The sequence below is a fragment of the Ptychodera flava genome, chromosome 12, assembly GCF_041260155.1.
Source record: "Ptychodera flava strain L36383 chromosome 12, AS_Pfla_20210202, whole genome shotgun sequence".
NCBI lineage: Eukaryota > Metazoa > Hemichordata > Enteropneusta > Ptychoderidae > Ptychodera > Ptychodera flava.
In genome coordinates this window covers 10,166,174-10,189,054 of record NC_091939.1, presented here as the reverse complement: position 1 = coordinate 10,189,054, position 22,881 = coordinate 10,166,174, and the positions used below count along the sequence as shown (strand labels likewise).

Genomic DNA, 22,881 nt, shown 5'->3' with positions numbered 1-22,881 from the left:
TCATATATATATATATATATATATATATATATATTATATATATATATATATATATATATATATATATATATATATAATATATATATATATATTATATATATATATCACTAAGTCAAGGGAACACTGCATTTTTCCATATCTTACTATGTAAAGTAGGTTGCCGTTGTCCACCTCACTGTTTAGCGACATATTAAACTGTTATCATGCTCTCTTGTTAGTTTCATTTATATGAATTTTCTCTTTCCAGAGTTTTTTACATGTAAATGAACATTCGCTTGCCACTAAATAAAATTAGTTTCTTGTTTCTTCGTTGAACGCGAACACTTTAGGTAATCCGAAAATGAGAGTGAATCTGAAGCAATATGCCGAAAATAGCAAGTGAAGCCATAGATTAGAACAGTATCATCATTTACTAAATATCACAGCTGCACAGGGAAGGCAGGATAAATAACAATTTCAAACAAACAAAACAGAAATAGGGCCCTAAATGAATAAATAACACATGCAACATATTCAAAATGCAACGTAATTTTTTTTTTACTAAACTCCCACTTTGGGAGTTCAGTGAGTGATGATACTGCAGACGTCGCATCTTGAATATTGCACGTGTTATTTATTTGTTTGGCTTTGTTTCTTTTTCCTGGCTTCCCCCGTGCTGTAAGTCGGATTCCATTGGTTTTGCATCACAGTCCCTGTTTGTAAGGTACACGGCGGACGCCCCCCCCCTCCCCTCCCTCTTAGAGGGACCGTCCGCCGTGTATCTATAAACCACAAATTACTGTAGTTTGCATCATGGGAAACATACTTGAATAACGTTGTACTTTCCTCGAAACGTTCATAATAAAGTCCTTGAATAAGAAGTCATTCTGAAAAATGTATTTAAAAGTGTTGCCACGGTGCTAGATTTCAGGATAAATTGGCAACATTCTGTCAACTACGAAAGAACCCGTGAAAAAAATGCCGACTCAGCAGTTTTCAGCAACACCTAAATTTCTTCATAAAATCTGAACGTCATTTCAATTAAGAATTGCATGCAGCAGGAAATAGCAGTGATTCAGTCTTAATCAGCTCCCCACATGATTCTTGATGGTTGAAATTTGTCATGAAGTGGTGTGAACTGCACAAAATTGAAAGGTAGGCCCTGTGACATATTTTTATACGATGAATCAAGAAAGTAAGACGGCAACACTACTTTCCCATTATATTTCCCTACTACTTTCTACTAATTGTACCTAACAATGTATGTAATTGGCAGAAAATGGCAATATTATTACTTTTGCGTATTCAAAACATGGAAGAGTGCAAGTAAAAAGGGAGATTGGAGGGAGCTCGAAAAGAAGATTGCAAGACTTTAATTGCTCACGTTTGTTTAAGTCGTACGTCCTCTTCAACCCGCGACATCAATTATTCGATTTAATTTGGAATTGCTGTTCAGAACAAGGTAGCCGAGCAAGGTACACTTGGTAGGGCCGAGATCTCAGAATGACATCAAAGATCCGTCTAGGTATATGTAAACTGCAATTTTTTCGACGACAGCTAGCTGCAGAAGCACGTAAAGGCACAAAAAAAAGATAACCTGTTGTCGAAATTTCTATTGGGTAGAAGTAAAACCTCTAATAGCTATCATCACTTAGTTATTTGACCAGGATCACTCATACCTAATATTGGCTGAGATAACCCTTTACTCGTCACATCTCTTCCAATTTGTTATCATATTACTGTAGAAGCGGAATATGCTACATAAAGTTGTACGTGGGTGAAACATCAATTTGACAAGAATGTAGCTGTGGGTCCACAGCAGTGGTGTTTCGGACCGGATTTCTGCATTTGGTTTTGACTTTTACGTTTTTGACCCGCCACTAGCATGTAGCTATCCCAGGGTAGCATGACGGGACTTCAATAAGGAATACAAGCCTATATGCCAACGATTCAGAATAGTTTACTGAAAATGAGAACGGGAAATGTTTTGCCCCCGGTTGATAAAGAAATAAAATGATAGCCCTTCTTCGATGCAGTGTTCGCCATAGAGGGCCACCTCCATGGTTCTGTGAATGCCCAGCAGGCGAACAGAGTTGAACCACCATACTATCATGATTGCAATAATGGCCCGAGTCTTCAGATAAGAGCAATATGGATTGCTATAAAGAATTTCGAAACACCGCCAATATTGCATGTAGGTCTACAGCAACCAAATCTTATGACCTAAAATTAGGCCTATAGTTTGAGGAAACCAGCAAAAACTCACAAATTGGTCGGAGATTTTTCGGAAATCTCGTGATTATTTTCCATGTTTTATTTGCATCGTACTGCGTGGCACTGCATAATTAGTCCCCACGGACACCGTCCGGGGGGACTTATAGGTTTGGTCATGTCCGTGTGCGTGCGTGCGTGCGTGCGTCCGTCCGTCCGTCCGTCCGTCCGTCCGTCGTTCACGCAGATATCTCAGAGATGCAAAAGCGATTTTATTCAAACTTGGTACAAGGATTACTACATATGTCATACAGATGCACGTCTATTTGTTTTGTGATACGATCCAATATGGCCGCCAGGCGGCCATTTTATTACGATTTTTTCATGTACAGAGCCATAACTCAGACATGTTTCAACCGATTTTATTCAAAGTTGGTACAAGGACATTGACTAATGTCATAGATATGCACGTCAATTTGTTTTGTGATACGATCCAATATGGCCGCCAGGCGGCCATTTTATTACGATTTTTTCATGTATAGAGCCATAACTCAGACATGTTTCAACCGATTTTATTCAAAGTTGGTACAAGGACATTGACTAATGTCATAGATATGCACGTCAATTTGTTTTGTGATACGATCCAATATGGCCGCCAGGCGGCCATTTTATTACAATTTTTCATGTACAGAGCCATAACTCAGACATGTTTCAACCGATTTTATTCAAAGTTGGTACAAGGACATTGACCAATGTCATAGATATGCACGTCAATTTGTTTTGTGATACGATCCAATATGGCCGCTAGGCGGCCATTTTATTACGATGTTTTCATGTACAGAGCCATAACTCAGATATGTTTCGACCGATTTTATTCAAAGTTGGTACAAGGAGATTGACTAATGTCATACATATGCATGTCAATTTGTTATGTGATACGATCCAATATGGCTGCCTTGCGGCCATTTGTTACGACTTTTTCATGTACAGAGCCATAATACTCTCAGGCATATCTCAACCAATTTTATTCAAAGTTGGTACAAGGACATTAACCTATGTCATACATATGTATGTCAATTTGTTTCATGATATGATCCAATATGGCTGCATGGCAGCCATTTTGTTACAATTTTTTTGTGTCCTTAGCCAAAACTTGGGCATGTCTCAACTTATTTTATTCACCAATTTTAATCATTGTACAAGGACAGTGACCTATGTCATACATATGCACATTGATTTGTTTTGTGGCCATTTTTTTCCGATTTTTTCATGTCTGGAACCATAACTCAGACATGTATCAAGCGAATTTATTCAAAGTTGGTACAAGGACATTGACTTATTTATGTATGTCGATTTGTTTCACGAGATGGTCCAATATGGCCACATGGTAGCAATTTTGTTATGGTTGTTTCATGTCGAGAGCCATAACTCTGGCAAGTCTCAACTGATCTTATTCAAAGTTGGTACATGTACATTGACTTACGTCATACATATACGTGTTGAGTTTTGAAACAGTAAGATCAAATATTGCTGCATGGCGGTGATTTTGTTACAATTTTCAAATGTACAGAGCCATAATCAGACATATTTCCACCAGTATCATTCAAAGTTGGTACAAGGACATTGACCTACGAGTATTTCATACATATGCTCGTCAATTGTTTCACGTCATGTAGCAGTAACATGTCAATTATTGAAGTTTTGTAAGTAGGCTGATATGTCAAGAAATATGTACTGCATCAATTCATGAAACTTTATACAGATGTTAACTGATGTTAAGCTCACATTGCTTTAACATTGAAAAAGACATTTATCAGTGTCATTTTAATTAATTTGTAATTGCATAAGTAATGAACTTTCCTAATTAGGGTGATATAGCCATAAATTAATACAACGTCAAATGTGATGAAACTTGATACAGATGTTGATCTCATAGTGTTGTAAATACTGCATCAAACTTTATGAAATATGGTACCAGTGATAATCTGTCAAGTGTTAGAATTGTGTGCACAAATGTTTTGCACATCCTGTTGATTAATTCCTAGTTGACTCATTTTCTGAACTTTAGGATGGTGGCCTACATTGGTTTTATGTTTTCATCACCATGGAACTCATTCTTGGCCATTGAGCGTCATCTGCATCAAAGTATTTTATCACAGACCTAATTAATGAAGAGGACTCTATCCTCTCTGAGGACATGTAATCAAAGTACCCATTAACAAGTGGGGACTGTGTCATCAACGATGACTTGTTCTGTATCTTTATCACGTAAATTCGCTTAAATATTAAAACAAAACACAACAAAAGATATATAACTTTAAGTGAGGCGAAACATTACAAAGTAGGCCTACAGGCTAGACCAAATGCGTAAAACTTGAGACCTAGACGAAACGAGATTTGATTAAGTTAAGTCATAACTTTAATTCCTGCCCTTATGCGACATTTCGATAAATTATTTTTGTAAAAGACATTAAGAATATATGCGGTTTTCACCACCTAGTCCTCGGCCCTGTTTATAGCGTAAACCTTACACTGGGACAACTGCCCCGTCCAAGATAATAGTCGCGCCAGCGGCTTACTGACTACGCATGCGCTTATTCATAATATACTATGCGAGTAACCGGAAGTGTACCCTTCTTTCATGGGCGCCGCCATGTTTTATTTTTGAGTACTCGTAAATAAACAAATACGAAAGAAATTACTATTATATAACATGCCATTTATAAAATATGCCTCTTTTATTAGCCAGTAAATGTTATTATGCACCTTATCGCTGATACAAAATATCGTTAATATAGATAAAGGGAGAAAACTCTCGTGCATATGAACGGGGGCATACGCAAAGAATGCTGGGATTGAATTTTAGAAGAGCGCCCCCTGTGTCAATAATTAGATTCAAAAATTGCCTGTTTTTAGACGGAACGCTGTTACCATGGTTACGCTGTAGTTTTCAGCTTGCAAGTGGAAGGTGGGCAGTGCCGTTACCATTGCAACGATAATGATTGCACAATACGGTCCTTTGTTTAACGCGATAGGCTGTTATCATTGTAAAAATTGCCAATTTTTGTCCAAAATTTTTACACGTTACAGAAAATCTATACCTGCACTGCTGCAGGGTTTGACGTCGTGTACGTACGTGAACTGCTTTCAGCAGAGGGAAACTGGGCATAGTTGTCATATAAACGTTTATGAAATAACAATTAATTACATTTTATCATGAATCAATACAAATACATTGCCAATCTTACCCCCTGGCGCGACACCAAGGGCTGAGCCCTCTATAAAATAATAATAGATGCACCATGAACCTTGCACAAGGGCAAACGCAACTTTTTGATCACGTGACTAACATAAGCCAATCAACAGATAGAAACCTGGTAGCATACATTTTTCAAAGCAGTGGTCTGTGCACCTCTGATCGACCACCTTAAATTATGAACGACGGTCATATTTTGTACTTTTCGGCACAGTTTAGCATTGCCTAACAACAGAGGGATCTTAGAGACACTATATGATCGAAAGCAACAGCTTCACCGTATGCTGTCCCGCCGTTTTTTTCTTCTCAAAACACTCTGATATTGAGTAGCTACGCATTTGTGAAGTTGTTGTCTACCAAGATGGCGGCTCCCATGGAAAATAACAACCGCTAGTCTTCGCCAGTCCATGGCCAGTCCATAGACCTTAAAAACGGAAGGTCCATGGCCAGTCGTGAAGATAATTATTCCATTCAGATAAACTACATTGCAGTATTGAACCTACCCAAGACAAAGGGATAACATGGCGGATTCAGGAGTAAGTATTCTTCTTATCCATACGTACATCTATCGTTTTTTCCTGCTATATCGTACATCTTCTTGACATTGGAATTACTGGGAGCGGGCCGGGGAGTGGGGCAACACAACCATGGCAGTGATAGGACTACGGATCGCATATTTTCAGAGCATGGCGAGTGTACACTCTATGGTGAAAAGACTAGGGCAGGGTTTTACATCACTTTTACTTTTGAGAGTCCCTGGGACCCCTGGTGTTAGAAAATGGGAGTCCTACATCAAAATATGGGGGTCCCAATTTATTTCAAAAGAATATTTTATTGTTTATCCATGCCATGGTCTTCACTGTGTTCAATTAGTGTTATAACACACGGCAAATGGTTGCGCATTTCTTAAAATTATTCTTATGAAAATTCTAGTTCATACTGAGGTCCCTCATTGATCAATTCAAAGAACACTATTCATAATTGAAATGATCTCATAACTTTAATGACAAGTTCACAAAGTTGTGAAATTTGAACAAGTATTCAAATTTGTCAAATTGACAAGAAGGTAATTTCATACTCTGAAATGGCATTCACCTAGCAAGTCCAGTAGGTTGAGTTAACACTCTGCCAGCAGCTCCTTCAGCAAATAACCTAGCATTGTTTATGAAGTCAAAATCATCTGTGATGGGGCCAACCAGTTTGATGAACATTAGTCTATTAAGCCTTTGAGGATTGAGTCTATTTCGTGCCCACTGTTTGATGGCATTTTTACTGAAAAGCCCCTTTCACATGGGGCAGAGGACACTGGTATGACAAGAGCAATTTTAGCAAGAATGGCAAGATCAGGATACTCCTCTGTAAAATCAGTTAGCAACAGCTTGATATACATATCAAAATTCAGTGCGTCCCGTGTGAGATCTTGTGAAGTGTTTGTAAACAAGAAAGTGTGCCCTAGCTCTATCAGCATCAATACCTGGTGTATTGTTATGATGATTCAACAGTTGATCAAGCTGGTTGACCCCATAGTCAGGTAGGTTGGCCAAATTTTCAGGATATCTGTGTGGGTTTAGAATTACATCAAAACATTCCAGAATATTCATCTCATCATCTGGAAATCTGCAATCTAAATTCTGCAGTAGTTTGTTGATATAATTTTCTCGTACACTACAGAAGCTCTGTCTGAGTGGCTGATTGTAAGTGATTTGAATGTTTTTGTATGTGTTTTTCTGACCATTGCCAGGAACATCACCCAAAGCATTAAAGACTTCTCTGACAGTGTGTGAATCATTAGTCATTGTATTCAATGTGTCCCTAGTAGACTGAACACTTTTTTTGATATGGGATAGGTTGACAGAATCTTTCTGAAATGTAAGGCTCAAAATTCCAATCACAGTAAGGACATCAATCAATAAGGCAGTGAATAGCAGAAACAATGAATTGGAGACAAATTTCAACAGCCCATCAGCCTTTCCCCCTTTTTTGTCACTTGCAAGTGCCAAGGCAATTGGCTCAAAACTGATGAAAATCATCTTGACAGCTGATTCAACCGACAACCAGCGAACAGATGTAGGCCCATTCAACAGAGTTTGAATTTCTCTAAGTTTGTCATATCTCACACTAGAGTCATTAAAGTATTTATACAATGAATGGATTATATTATGATATTCTTTGCAATATTCAATATCTCTTCTCTGCTGCTTGAGAAGCAGCAAGATTCAATCGATGTGCAACACAATGCACTTGAACAAGGTTGGGATTTCTGGCTTTTAATTTTGCACCCAACCCGTTCAAACGACCGGTCATTACGGCCGCCCCGTCTGTTCCCAGTCCATATATTTTGTCTACGGCCGCGTCACAGATTTCTTTCCTAGTCAAAAATTCAATCAAGGCGTTTTCGATCCCTGCAGCAGTGGCAATTTGCTGGTTACCGAGGAAAGAAACATTCGCCTCGCAATTCTGAATATATCGAACATATATGGCAAGTTTCTTATGAACGGTTATGTCACAAGTCTCATCCAACATTATACCGATGAAATCACTTGCAAGTTGCATGTATGCTATCAATCAGGGATTCTCGATCACACGTTGAATACACTCTTCAAACTCCATAACTATCTGAGGACGTTTGTAATATTCAATGTCTAAGCCGTTCAGATTCTGTAGATGCATGATGTCAGTGAATACATCGCACGGAAGGTCACGTTTAGCGATCAGGTAAACAGTACGTAATTGTGCAGCGTACGCCTCGAGTTCGTTACTCATACCCGGCACCTAGTACCTGCCGGTCCTCTGCAGATTTGCGAGCAGTAGTAATTGTGACCTCAAGCTTAGGATTTTAGCACTTGTGAGATGACTTTTCGAGTCCTGATGACGAGTGAGAGTTGAATGTTGAAAATTAGAACAACCTTCCGTGAACGGGCATGTAACATTCGATTTCAAACATACATCGCATTCCATGACGTTTCGCTCTTCAGAATATCGAAGCCATTTAAATCTATCGAGCCAACTTCTGTTGAATGTTGTTACGTGCAGAGAAAACGAACAAAAGGGTGAACTCAGCAGTTCACGTTTAAACAAAATTTATTACAAAAATAAAACTAATTGCTAAGTCAGGGATAGAGTACAAGCTTTAAAAGTGTACAGACTACTTATCTCAGCTGGGACGGCAAAGCTCCAGTCTCAGAGTTGTAACAGTCAGTTGGATGAATGAACAGTCCTTGCAGGCTTGAAGCTGCACAAAGTCCACAGTATAAATCCAGCGTTGGCAGTGAAGGTCTTGAAAAGTCTTGAGAATGACTACTGCTGGAGTTTAGTAACACACAAGAGACACGATCCCAAAAGTCTGACTGGAAGCTGAGCACGTCCCTTTTATAAAGGCATATAAGAACAATCTAGAACTTTTATTGACATGCTAATTACTGTTCTAAAATTATCTCCCTTACACAACTAATCAACTTTCCAGAACATTCCAAACATGACTAATTGAATTCAAGGTTGTGAGGTCATTGAGGCAGTGACCTTGAGAATGTTCTAGACTAATTGAACTCAGGTCATGATGAGTGTGGGGGAAATGACCTACATAACACACCCCCTCTTCAAAAAAGAAAATTTTTCAATGAAAAATCTTTCTTTTACAAATGTAATCTTAAAAGTGTGAACAACAATAAGTTCTAAATACGAGAGAGACAGTCTGCAATTAAATTGTCTCTGCCTTTGATATGTCTAATGTCAAGATTAAACTCCTGTAACATTAAACTCCATCTTAGCAATCTCTGATTTTTGCCTTTAAATTTCTGCAGAAAAACAAGAGGGTTGTGATCAATATAAACCACTATTGGCTGATTTGAAGAAGTAACATAAACTTCAAAATGCTGTAAAGCTAATATCAAAGATAAACACTCTTTTTCAATTGTAGAGTAGTTTCTCTGGGATTTGTTAAATTTGCGTGAAAAATAGCAAACAGGATGATCTACACCATGACTATCCTCTTGCAATAAAACAGCACCAGCAGCCGTATCACTAGCATCCACAGCTAATTTGAATGGCAAAGTGAAATCTGGTGCAGACAACACTGGAGCACTTTGCAGTATGGCTTTAAGTGTATCAAATGCCTGTTGGCATTGCTCTGACCAAACAAACTTTACTTTCTTTTTAAGTAAGTTAGTCAAAGGCTCAGTAATTGTGGAGAAATTTGGACAGAATTTTCTGTAGTAACCAGCCATACCGAGAAAGCGCATCAGTTGTCGTTTGCAGTTTGGTATGGGAAAACTTGAAATGGCACTGATTTTGCATCAACAGGTTTACCTCACCCTGTCCTACAGTATGTCCGAGGTAAGTTACCCTCGCCCAACCAAACTCAGATTTGGCAAGGTTGACAGTCAACATTGCTTTACTCAGTCTCTCAAAGAACTTCCGCATGAGCTTGATGTGTTCCTCCCAGGTGTCACTATACAGGACGACGTCGTCAACGTAGGCTGCACACCCGTCTAGCCCGGATATGACGTCGTTGATCATCCGTTGGAACGTTGCCGGAGAGTTCTTCATTCCGAATGGCATCACCTTGTACTGGAACAATCCGTCTGGTGTAACAAAGGCGGATATTTCACGAGCACGATCCGTCAGAGGGACTTGCCAAAATCCCTTCAGTAGGTCAAATTTCGTCACATACTTGGCTTTTCCCACTCGGTCGATGCAGTCATCAATCCTCGGGATTGGGAAAGTGTCTGTCTTTGTTAAGTGTTGACCTTCCTAAAGTCTGTGCACATACGATAACTGTGATCCGATTTGGGAACAAGTATGCACGGCGAACTCCAGTTACTTTTACTGGGTTCAATAAAGTCATTGTCCAGCAGGTATTTGACTTCTTCCTGGAGATATTTCGCTTTTGTTGGATTCAGTCTGTATGGATGTTGTTTTACAGGCTTACTGTCCCCAACATCAACGTCGTGATAGATGACGTTTGTCCTCGTTGGAACATCTTGAACAGGTGTTTATATTCATGGAGCAGTTCTTTCACCTGTTGTTGTTGTTCTGGCTGGAGGTGTGCCAACTTTGTAGACTCCAGCTTCTCCAGGATTTCTGAGTTCTGAAGCTTGACCGAGCCCAGCTTTGAGTTTAGAGTATTTTCACTCAAGTCAGTTTCAGTATCACTATCTTCATAATGGTTTGAACTGACTGCACTGACAGGCTGAGTTATAGTAGGATTATCCCTATCCAAATATGGCTTAAGCATATTTATGTGACATAGCTGTTTTTGTTTTCGCCTGTCAGGTGTTATTATGATGTAATTTAAATCACTCAATTTCTTATCAATTAGGTATGGCCCAAAGTAACGAGCATGGAGTGGTTTGCCAGGAATTGGAAGTAGAACAAGAACTTTTTGACCTGGTTCAAACTTCCGTTTTGAGGTGCTTTTATCATATTTGGTTTTCATTGACTGCTGAGATGACTCAAGATTTTCTCTGGCTAATTCACATGCTTTAGAGAGTTTTGTACGAAAATCTGACACATATTGCAAAATATTCAGACAATCATCATCGTCTGATAGGAATTTCTCTTTAACGAGCTTAAGTGGGCCACGGACTGTATGTCCAAATACAAGCTCAAATGGGCTAAAACCAAGAGACTCTTGAATTGACTCTCTAACAGCAAAGAGCAGAAAATGAATTCCTTCATCCCACTGCTTCTCTGTGTCAAAACAGTAGGTCCTAATCATGTTTTTCAAAGTTTGATGAAATCGCTCAAGAGCACCCTGACTTTCTGGATGATAGGCGGATGACCTATACTGTTTAATGCCTAGCTGATCCATTACTTGTTGAAAAATACCAGACATAAAGTTGGAGCCTTGATCGGACTGGACACATTTAGGGAGGCCAAATAAAGTGAAAAATTTGACTAAAGCTCTCACTATAGTCTTTGTCTTTATTTTCTCAGTGGTATGGCTTCTGGGAACCGAGTTGATGTACACATAATTGTCAACATGTACTCATTTCCTGATCTTGTTTTTGGTAGGGGCCCAACACAGTCTATTAGAATCCTACTAAATGGTTCTTGAAATGCAGGAATTGGCTGTAAAGGGGCCTTTGGAATGGTCTGATTCGGCTTTCCTACCATCTGACATGTGTGACAAGTTTTACAGAAATGTGTTACATCCTGCCTGAGATTAGGCCAATAAAAGTGACTGAGAATTTTGTGATAAGTTTTCCTGACCCCTAAGTGACCAGCCCAGGGGGTTTCATGGGCCAGGCGCAATATTTCAGCACGATAGGGCTTTGGAACAACAATTTGATGTTTTATAGCCCAATCGTCATCAACCAAACATCTGGAGGTCTCCATTTACGCATGAGAATACCAGATTTTGTATAATAGGAAACAGAGCTATCTGAAGTTTTATCTTCATCATCTACCCTGTCAAACAAAGACAAAATATCTGGGTCTTTGTGTTGTTCTGCAATGAGATTTGATCTAGAAAATGTCTGACTTTGGTCAGCAGAAGTTTTACTGGAAGTTTCAAATCCACGAGGGATAACGGAATGATCCGTGTCAAACACCTGACTGAGAAAGGTGTCATTTAAGTCAACATCTGTGACATTATTTTTGAGAGTATTTTGATTCTCGGAAGTTTTCTTTGACATGGCTCGAGTAATAGCACATGAAGGAAATAAATCGGGTATCTCTTGTTCAATTGGCTCTGGATCCTGATCTAAACTAGGATTATCAGTCACAAGTGGATTAGTAATGACCTTGTCCCAGCAAGGTCGTTTCCAAGAAGAAGGTGAATCCCTTCAAAAGGCAAAAAAGGCCTAATACCTAAAGCCACAGGTCCAGAAACAAAGTCCGAAGACAAATAGACATTATGGAGAGGAACAGGAATGTAGTCATTACAATCTACCCCCTTAATAAGAACTTTAGAACCTGAAAATGACTTTTCAGAAAACGGCAGGGTATCTGCCAACAAAAGAGACTGGGAAGCCCCGGTATCTCTTAAAATTTTGACAGGGGTAGCGGAAGAGAAATCACTAGAAAGTGATATAAAACCATCATGAATAAATGGTTCGAAAATACCCATAATGCTATCTTGAGAAGAATTGACCTTGACCTCATTAATTGGGGATAAGAGGGTTTAACCTCAGACAATGTGTTACACACATTATTAGACTCTAATTGAGTTGATGAAGAAATAAAGCCGGTGGGCTTAGATCCACTTTGACCACTTTGACCTTCACGTTTTCTTTTCAATTTGAAACAATCTGACATTAAATGGCCGTCTTTCTTACAATAATTACAAGAAAGTGTACCAAACTGTTTGTCAGAAGGAGATTGAGACTTGGGATCTGATGATGTGGGAGTGTTACTTGAACTCTGTGAACTGTTGTCATTTGATTTCCTACTGTCCTTTGAGAAATTCTTGGATGAAAAGGAGGAGTTAAATTTACCTGCATTGTTTCTGTATGAAAAGGACTGGGATGGTTTGCTGAGAAATGAAGATTTGTGGGTCAATGAATAATCATCGGCCAAACGTGCAGCAACCTCTAATGTATCTGCCTTTTGTTCATTGATAAAGTCTTGATGTCACTCCGAATGCACCTTTTAAATTCCTCAATCAAAACAAGTTGTCGTAATTTGTCATAATTCTGACTGACCTTTTCGAAGAAGAACACCAACGATCAAACAGTTGTTCTTTTGTTCGAGCAAATTCAACATAAGTTTGATCCTTCACCTTCTCACAATCCCTAAATTTCTGACGGTAAGCTTCAGGCACCAACTCATAGCCCTTGAGAATTAATTCCTTCACAGAATCATAATTTGAAGCCTGCTCTACTGACAACTGAATGTAAATTTCTCTGGCTTTACCCACCAAAGCACTCTGCAAAAGCATAGACCAGGACTCCTTAGGCCAATTCAGACTCTGAGCAATTTTCTCAAAATGAAGGAAATATTTATCAACATCCTTCTCTTGGAAAGGGGGAACTAACCTGAAATGCTTAGTGATGTCAAACTTGTCTGAAGGGAAGAATTTTCCTGACTGTCCAAGCTCTAAACGTTTATTTCTAACTGCAGTCGGTGTTCTGCTAATTCTCTTTCCTTTCTTTTTCCTCTCTTTCTTTCTCCCTTTGTCTTTCTTCCATTTGCAATTCTTTTTCTTTCATTTCCAATTCCCTCTCTTTCTGTCTTTCTTCCATTTCTAACTGCATTTGTATTTTTTCTTTTTCTAATGCCTGTCTCTCCTTTTCCATTTGTAATTCTTTTTCTTTCATTTGTAATTCTTTTTCTTTTTCTAATGCCAATTTTTTTAGCTCGAAATCTGCCTGTATTTCTAATTCCAATTTTTTGAGTTCGAAGGAAGACTCAGGCTCATAATCTTTAAGGCAGACTCCTCAAAATGGCCAGAATTAACTAAATGTTTTGCAATCTTGAACTGTATTTCTCGCTTGCGCATAGATCTTTTGACATTACTTTAAGGAAATTGGCCAGTGCTATGAGGTTGTCTTTTCTGAGGGAATTAAATGTGTCCTGATCAAGGTCATCCATAAATTCGTCTGGCTTGAATTCCGCCATGATTGAATTTCGCTGAGTTCACAGTATACAGTAGTTTTGAAAAGGTAGGCAAAATGTTGTCAAACGGCTCAAAATATTCGTATCCCGGACGAGCCCCCAATTGTTACGTGCAGAGAAAACGAACAAAAGGGTGAACTCAGCAGTTAACGTTTAAACAAAATTTATTACGAAAAATAAAACTAATTGCTAAGTCAGGGATAGAGTACAAGCTTTAAAAGTGTACAGACTACTTATCTCAGCTGGGACGGCAAAGCTCCAGTCTCAGAGTTGTAACAGTCAGTTGGATGAATGAACAGTCCTTGCAGGCTTGAAGCTGCACAAAGTCCACAGTATAAATCCAGCGTTGGCAGTGAAGGTCTTGAAAAGTCTTGAGAATGACTACTGCTGGAGTTTAGTAACACACAAGAGACACGATCCCAAAAGTCTGACTGGAAGCTGAGCACGTCCCTTTTATAAAGGCATATAAGAACAATCTAGAACTTTTATTGACATGCTAATTACTGTTCTAAAATTATCTCCCTTACACAACTAATCAACTTTCCAGAACATTCCAAACATGACTAATTGAATTCAAGGTTGTGAGGTCATTGAGGAGTAGTGACCTTGAGAATGTTCTAGACTAATTGAACTCAGGTCATAATGAGTGTGGGGGAAATGACCTACATAACAATGTTCGTAATTTTGCTGACTTGGCCGGGGGAATCTGAGTATCAGATCGCATGGCGTAGCTGCTGTTCGGCGCGACCGAACCTACATCGTGCTGGTTGCTGCGGCCGTCGTAAAACTTTCGCAGATCGGCTTGTTTTGGGTATTTGACACGACCCGCCATAATGCATAAACATGTATTGATCGCCGCAAACAGAAATCGACCAATTAAAAATCAGTTTACATTTTGAAAGTCACTTTTTACGGTAGTAAAATTTGTTTCCGCGGGTACCATTGGTCATCAAACAGTGGACGCCAATGCACTACGGAGCATTCTATTAAAGTATGGGGTCGGTAAGGTTTACTGGGATGTGTTTTACGTGTTCAGCAGCTTCTCGAGATATACACCAGCAACCGATATTTGTGCGTCCGAAGGGACGCGTAGTTTAGTTTTTGAGGGGTCCTGGGTCCGTTTTATGCGTAAAGGACGCAGAAATGCGCGTCATGTAAAAATATTTCCTCGGTAATGGATTAAAAGTTTTGCTTCCCTTTGTAGTAAAACTGATTTTTGCAGGGCTTCTCCTACCAGTTGTAGCTGTACTAGTGTAGGGCTTCTCAGTAGTTCAAATGCAGGCCAACTGCGTGCTGTGGACCATTTTAATATTGAAACATATTGGCTGATGCACTCTTGGTCAATTAATCACCCCTGCGTAGATGCAATGTATACCGAGCTGTGCGTTTACCCTCGACAATTGCAGTGCAGAGGCAGGAAGACATAGAGCAGTATGCAGTGTTAGCCAGAAAGACTATAATTTATACAGGTTCAAGGTATTATCCTATATACATGCTAAACATTTCATTTTATTTTAATCTTTCAGCAAACTCCGATCGAGACAACATCAGAGCAGGCGTTGCCGACATCCGTAATAATTGTCATTGCTGTTGGAGCATATTTAGTGCTGGTTGTCCTTATTCTCATGATCAGGCAGTGTCTCCTGGTAAGTTTTGAAAAAAATGCAAAAGTCTGGATAAAAGAAATCAAACAACTAGGTTGGAAAGTTTGATAGTCTTCCCCTTGTACATTAAGCACCATGATTATTACCAGTGCAAACACATTACATGCAAAGTTTTACTACAAATTACATGATTATAAGAGCAGTTCCATCGTTACAAGTATGTTGATTTATTGCTATTAAGTCAGTTCAGCATTTTTTTGGTTCTAATTGTCATTTCTTTAAGGCAACATGACCTGTTTGTTCTTAACAGATGATTGGCTGAGTTATAATCTTGGACAAATTCATTGATGCAAGATGCCACCTTTTTGTCCACAAAAATCGTACAAGACAGATATTTTACCTGTTTTAGAAGTAACCCTAGAGTATAGATCACACATATATATTTGTACATTCATCGTAAACAATACTCATAATTACAGACATTATCATGGCTGAAAAATAGTTGGCCTTTCTGTAGAAAAGTGATTTTCACATTTTAAATCATTAAAAAGAGGCCAGCCAGATGTTCATGGGGTATCTGATGATTTTGTCCTCTCAAATTTACAGGCTCAAGGTTTCTGTGGTGAATGTGCTCCATGCGGGAAGGAGGATGGTAGTCAACAGTGTTGTGACTGTTGGGTTGCCACGGCCGAGGCTTGCAATTGCTGTGCGTACCCTAATATGAGATCATGTCTTGATTCTATATGTGGACCACCGGATCAGGTTAGTGATACATCAAATCCAATTTGACGTGAGAATTGCAGGTTATTTCTAGAATTTTAGCATTTGTGAAAACTTCGCTGTCAACCTTGTTCGGAACAAAGGATAAATCCGTTGGTCTGCAGGTTAAGTAGTTGCATGTTTGCTTTCACCAATATGTTGACTTCACACAGATCAGGGGTGGACGACTACAGATAAGACAACATGTATCAAAGAGATAAAAAGTTTAGGGAGGGTATCACAATATAAACTTATGAAATATATTTATGCATAGACCCTAAAAAAGATATATTCATACAAAATTATGAAATTAAATTTAAGTCGTCAGAAACATGAATTACATACACCATTAACTGATTTGCATAAAAGAACAAACCCTCGCTTCCCAAAAGCATGTAATCATATAAATAAGACTATGTGTTTTGCATTATTGATTTGTGGTGCAGTTAATATTGTAGACAATACTTAAAACCATCACACCATATCAATCTGTACGAGTACTTGTCTGTGGCCATTGATGGAGAATTCATACTATCTGTTGATATATATGCAACCTGCTTTTGTAAATAGACATTGCTGCCAAATGAAAAAGAGACAGTAATCAGCAAACGTGTTCAAGTGGTTATGAGTTCCATGAAAGATAATAGTTGATGAGTTCAAATCAAAATAAATAGAAGAATACAAAAGAAGTTATTGAACACAAAGTGCAATCATTTCATGTTTCAGAGATGCACGTTAAACAAATGTATGAAGTGTGAGTCCTGTCAAAACAACCAGTGCTGTGGCAATGAACCAATCTGTGATGTAAGTACATGCAATTGCTCATTCAATTCAAAATATTTACCCTACAGTTTTCTCTGCTTTGACTCGCAACAATTACCAGTATATGTGAACACATAGACCTATTTTCATATCTATAAAACTTGGTGTTAAACCAAATCTCTGTATCAGATATATTGCTGTTGCTCATACAAACATGTAATATATGACTCTGTGCAACAATAAGTTTGATTCATTCATAATGCATTGTATTATTTTTTATCATTTCTTCCATCCGACTAAAATGCAAGAAGGAAAAGAAGGGGAAAAGAAATAAGTTTATAATTGTTTGGACTCAGTATTGTAAACACAAAAAAGTCCTATACTTGAGAAAATTGAAACTATACTCCATGGAAAGTTTGATTAAGTTCACAACATTACATGTACATAAAGTGATGAAAATTCAGTACAATAATGTTATGTAATGTTGCTCTATACTACTGTTTCTGCTCGTAGAATTCAGTTCTTTATATCTATTTACTTGTTCATTCTTTGATTGTTTCTACAGTGTGGTGCATGTGATTGTGCTTGCAACTGTCAGCTGCCGGAATGTGAAAACATCAACTGTCTGTGCTTTGAACTGAAAATGCACTAGTTTGGTGGCTGTGAGCAGTCCAAGCATTCCATCCAAGTGAAAAACAATTCCGTCCTGGATTCATCGAAGAGAGCAAAATGAGGGAAATTTGATCGTTTACAAGTAAGAAAATGAACAGTGCATGAAGCTGATGGAATCAAAATTGTACTCTTTTGATTGGAGACTTAGTCTACAGAAATCAATATAGATATTTAACAAGAAAGTAAAACACTTGAATATGGAACTCAATTCAAATGGTTTATAGGAAGATGGGATATGCGAGATGTTTTATAATCAACTCAATTGGAAGGCTGAAGTCATTTACCATTATAGCATCCCAGTTGACAGCAGGCTTAGCATCGTTTTGTACTTAAAGTTTGTGTGCATGTACTTATATAGGTGTATACCTGAAAGAGAATGAAGACAAACCAAAGATAAACTCAGACACAGTTTCTGTTCATCCCGGAGTCTGTATCCCTGTCCATTGTCATTGTTTACAAAATATACACTTGCATTCAAATATATACATATCTATATAGAGTATCCAAAGAAGGGAGTTGAGATTTTTTCAACAATCACATACAAAGAAACCTACACTCAGACATTGATAGTGTACATCACATACCTTAGCATTACTCATGCTTTTTGTAGAGGCTTCTTCCACAATTTATGTCGTAGTGCATGCTTTTGTTCTCGTACCAGTACACCATATCCAGTCACCACTTTTTCCAGTCCTGAGTGTTCATTTGTCATCAACTATGGAGGAAGGATCAAGAAGTGGTGCAGTACTTCCATTTTATGTTGCTGTCTTGTTTTAAAACTATTATACCTTGATGTTTGTTTTGCCTATTTGTGTATGCAAGTATTTCTTCCATTTCTTTTGAATAGAAAGCATTCCAGTCATTTGCTTATTTTGCTCTTTGTTTCAAGAAAGGAAGTGAAAGGAATCTGTAAATATGTATAAATCAAAAAATAACAGACTTAAATTAACTTGAATGCAGAAAAATTTGTAATGAATGTTAAAGAGAAAGGTATAAATCTAGTTTTCTTTGTTTATATTTTTGTTAGCGTACTTTTGTAAGTAACTGTATATCAGCAGCATATTACTTTTATACTCTGTGTTAGTTTGTGGCAAATTTAAATAATTGTTTTCGTGTACCTTAAATCATATTCTAGCAGAGTCAGTTGTAAATACAGTAGTACGTTGTTTCATGGAGGAATGTAAATGGGATCTTCTTTACAGTTTTTTTTTCAGAGACCAATTGTAGTTCTGTCCCATGGCTTCTGCAAGACCTGTTTTGCCCTCTGCTACTTCAAGTAGAAACCAAATACTCTCAGTGATTAGGATAAATGTACAAAAACTTACCTTTCTGATGTTTGGAAGACACATAACCCTTATGCACCTGTCGATTTACTCTATATCTATGATGTCTTTAAAAATATTGCTCATTTTGCAAGATTACTGACAATTGGAAGATAGCAAAGATATGCCTATAACAGGGAAAATAACAGCAATGCCTTTGGTAAGGTACTCGCCCAAACATTTCACAGAAATCAGTGTAGGTTGACTCTCATTGTAAAGGTGAAACTTGTCATTTGTAGTAGATGAAATTCGGTATGTGCTAAATTTTTGGTTGCTTAATACCAGTGTAAAAAATCAGATGTATAACCTTCTTATCTTTATCAATTCTGGTACATTTTCTTGATGCACAGTCTACGCAAGTCATATAATTATTGTATACACAGATCTTCCCTTTCGTCGCCAAATCACTTAGTCAGAAGGTTGTGACTGAATTCAAAGCTCTCACTGAGCCACAGACATCTTGTCAGTAAGATAGCTTTATAAGCATGATCACGTATTTTGCTGTTCTTTTTGTTGAAGTCTGTTTGTCCAGAACAGGTTTGGACATCACCACCACTGAGGGCGCTGTGACCATGAATGACCTCGGGATGACACAAGTAGCAATTCAACAGTAGTCATAGCAGACCGTGCTATGCACATGTACACATTGTGTGCATGTGCATGGCCCTGTGTGTGAATTTGTTGTTGTAACAACAAATCAACAAAGAAGGCAACATGATCACTTCATGTAATTAGAAAGTGGTCGTGAAAATGTGCATCAATCATTGCACTAGTTTTGAAAATGTGAATCAAATTTTTTTGTTACTTATGTTGAACTTTTTGCAAGAAGGGTTTTTGTACAAAAGGTGCAAATATTAACATCCTGTAATTATGAAATCAACTTTTTTTAAGTATTAAGCTGTTTTGTCAATATCACCCACCTGTAATTAAGTAGCTTTCTATGACATGTGTAAATAACAGTGTTTACAGTGTAAACTTAACTGTTACCCTCAATTATATTACCATACCCTGTCCATTGCGTTTTAATTGGTCAAGCCGAACCACTTGACTGCCCACAAATACACAGTAATGGTTTGTTTTCATGCCCGTGAATATGAATAATATCGTAAACATAGTAACTTTACGGCTAAAACGAGAATTGTGATTTGTACAAAGATCATAATCAACCACAAAAAAAAATGGAGCATTTGTGGGCCAAGTTTAGACACTTGTTTCAAAAAAATCTCCGGATTTATAAAATTTTTGCAGCGCGCACACTACTCACTGACAGGTCCTGGGGTCCCATTGTCGTTCGCACGGGAAATTTTCATTAATTTTGACGGTTTTCCGTGGTTCGTTGATAATATAATTGAAATAACAGACTCCACGCTGACCATTAACGTTTATTTGTGGGCGCGGGTGAGAGGAAAGCCAAATTAACGGGCTCGGCAAGCCTTGCCCGTTAATTTAGGCTTTCCTCTCACCCTTGCCCATAAATAACCGTTAATGGTCAGTGTGTCGCCCGTTATTTCTATAATAATTTTGGGGGCCGCAAGAGAATATTTGTAATGATCTGATTTTGTATTATTCAGTTGTTTATGCTATACATATGGCAGACTATTACATTTTCCCTTTTCAAAAGCAATTTTCCCTTCATAACATAGGTACAGTAGATCACAGCATGTCAACAAATTCTTTCAAATATTCTATATTCTAGTTTTGCAAGGTACTACATGTAGCAGGCTGACATTTGTGAACTGTAAAGTACTACCGATACTTACTTTGTTAGAGGTTGACACACATACAGCCAAGTTACTTGAGATTGGCATACAGACATACTATCATTTTTGTTGATAAGTGTACCTTATTCCAAGGTAAACGCCTTATAAGAACGATATTTTCAAATTTGTACAGTATAGATATGTATTTACACTTGTAACTGGGTTCCTATTTAATAATTGCGACCAATGGTCAGAAAATAGTTATTGTGATTTCAGTTCTTGCGTCTTTCAATCAGCATGACACCTAACAGTTTTATAGCATTAATGATTTCTAATGAGTACAAATTGTTTTTGATAAGAAATAAAGTATCTATTCTTATTCAAATATAACCTATGATAGTCTTTTCATGTCGCTTTGTTTGTTTTGTATACTCATAAAAGTCATAGTGTATGTTAGCATATGTATACATGTAATCATCTCAGGTTGTGTGTTCCATATTTGTAGCCCAGTGTGGCTGTATTTGTCCCTTTCATCGAATTACACAGAAAGGGGTCTTTTTCCCCTTAATGCAGTTTGAACAATTGTATGCGTTGATATCTTAAACATCAAGCATTGTGAAGGGCTTTTTTATTGATGCACACTGTGACAGCAGCGGGATTGTGGTTGTTTGCTGTTAAACAGCTAGCACATGGCTGTTTATATAGCGCCCTCAGTTTTCAGTTTTAGTAAAATTATTACTCAATTACAGGTACAGGTGTAGCCCAGAGGCAGATCTATGTCCATATCGCAGTTGAAGCAGAGCATGCTACATTTAAAAGTAAATTCAGGACAGATTATAGCGGAACTAATATTTTATCGTTTTACGCCAAGGCATGATCACAGTACTGTAGATTTCCCATAATTCATTGCGATTTGTATCCTCGGAGATACCTGAGTGAAGTCTACTTACTATGTCTCGCATGTGTAGACAAATTCACAGACTATTTATCAAAATTTTGAAAACGTACTTTTATGCACACCATTCTTCTCAATTCTCATTTTAAATAATTTGGAAAATTATGTGTGATTGAGAGAGGAGATAGCATTTTTGTAAAATTTGCCAGAGATTGTGTCTCAGCCATACAGAATAATGTGATGGAAAGTAGGGAGGCTAGTTGCACATGTTTTATGAAACAAAAGGATATTGATTTTTTGCAATGGAAGTGACAAAATAAATTTGCATGCTAAGTTTTCTCAGAGAATGACCCCTTCAGTTCGTCATAACTTGCTGCCTAAAAAGCATGGTATTTGTAGTACCTGCAGAATGTGACTTATATGGTTGTTTAGTGGTTATTTTCAAACTTTCACTGAAATATCTAAACGTACTTTTACTATATATTATTTAAAAATTATTCTGATGCTGCACACTAGTGCTTACATGCAGAACTGAATAAGTTTTTAGAAAAGTAACCTTCAAGGATACAAATCAAAGAGTATTGTGGGTAATTTATTGTACTCTGTGATGTTGAAACAAAGTTTTCAACTTTAGCTTGAACTGTTATCAAAACGAATAAACCAAGAATAAACATCAGGGATCTCTACGCAAAATTTTAGATTCGAGAAACTAATTACCGAAAACATGCATGTTGCACTGGACATTCTAAACGTCCGCTATACTCCGTGTTAACTCTATGGAGAAAATTTCGAGGTCCGATTTCAACAAAACTGGCGAAAACTTCAATCATCTTTAGGATTCGATATAAGTGCGTATAGGTAGCATACCAGCAAAGTGTAGTGAAAATTTGAGCGTCCACTCCATATATCTGTCCCCAAGGCCCATTCTACCACAATGTCTTGTATTCTCACGTTTTGTGCTCTTGTTTAAGTAGCTGTGTGTCCCAAAAGGTTATGACATCAAATTATGACTGAATGGTTTCGATGCCGTGGCGAAATTCTTGTGATTGGGCCCCTAAAAGCAGTGTAGCTGCCGCAAGGGTCCGAACGCATTCTCTTTCTACAACACGGGATAAATCGATCCCACACTCTCAGAAACCGTCCCATACTCTGCAGTAAATATTAC

General features: G+C 37.9%; 1 protein-coding gene across 1 annotated transcript; it reads left to right on the top strand.

Moving 5' to 3' along the window:
- The first annotated feature begins 5,675 nt into the window (after positions 1-5,675).
- Positions 5,676-21,211, top strand: LOC139144938 (uncharacterized). Its single transcript, XM_070715773.1, has 6 exons — positions 5,676-5,849; positions 5,885-5,982; positions 15,529-15,648; positions 16,213-16,368; positions 17,092-17,169; positions 17,693-21,211. The coding sequence occupies exons 2-6, from the start codon at positions 5,968-5,970 to the stop codon at positions 17,777-17,779; spliced, it is 456 nt and encodes a 151-aa protein (XP_070571874.1). The 5' UTR covers positions 5,676-5,849; positions 5,885-5,967; the 3' UTR covers positions 17,780-21,211.
- Positions 21,212-22,881: the final 1,670 nt, after the last annotated feature.

Coding starts and splice junctions, on each gene's coding strand:
- LOC139144938 (XM_070715773.1), top strand. Junction 15,649..16,212: donor TGATCAGGCAGTGTCTCCTG/GTAAGTTTTGAA, acceptor TCAAATTTACAG/GCTCAAGGTTTCTGTGGTGA. Junction 17,170..17,692: donor GCAATGAACCAATCTGTGAT/GTAAGTACATGC, acceptor TTGTTTCTACAG/TGTGGTGCATGTGATTGTGC.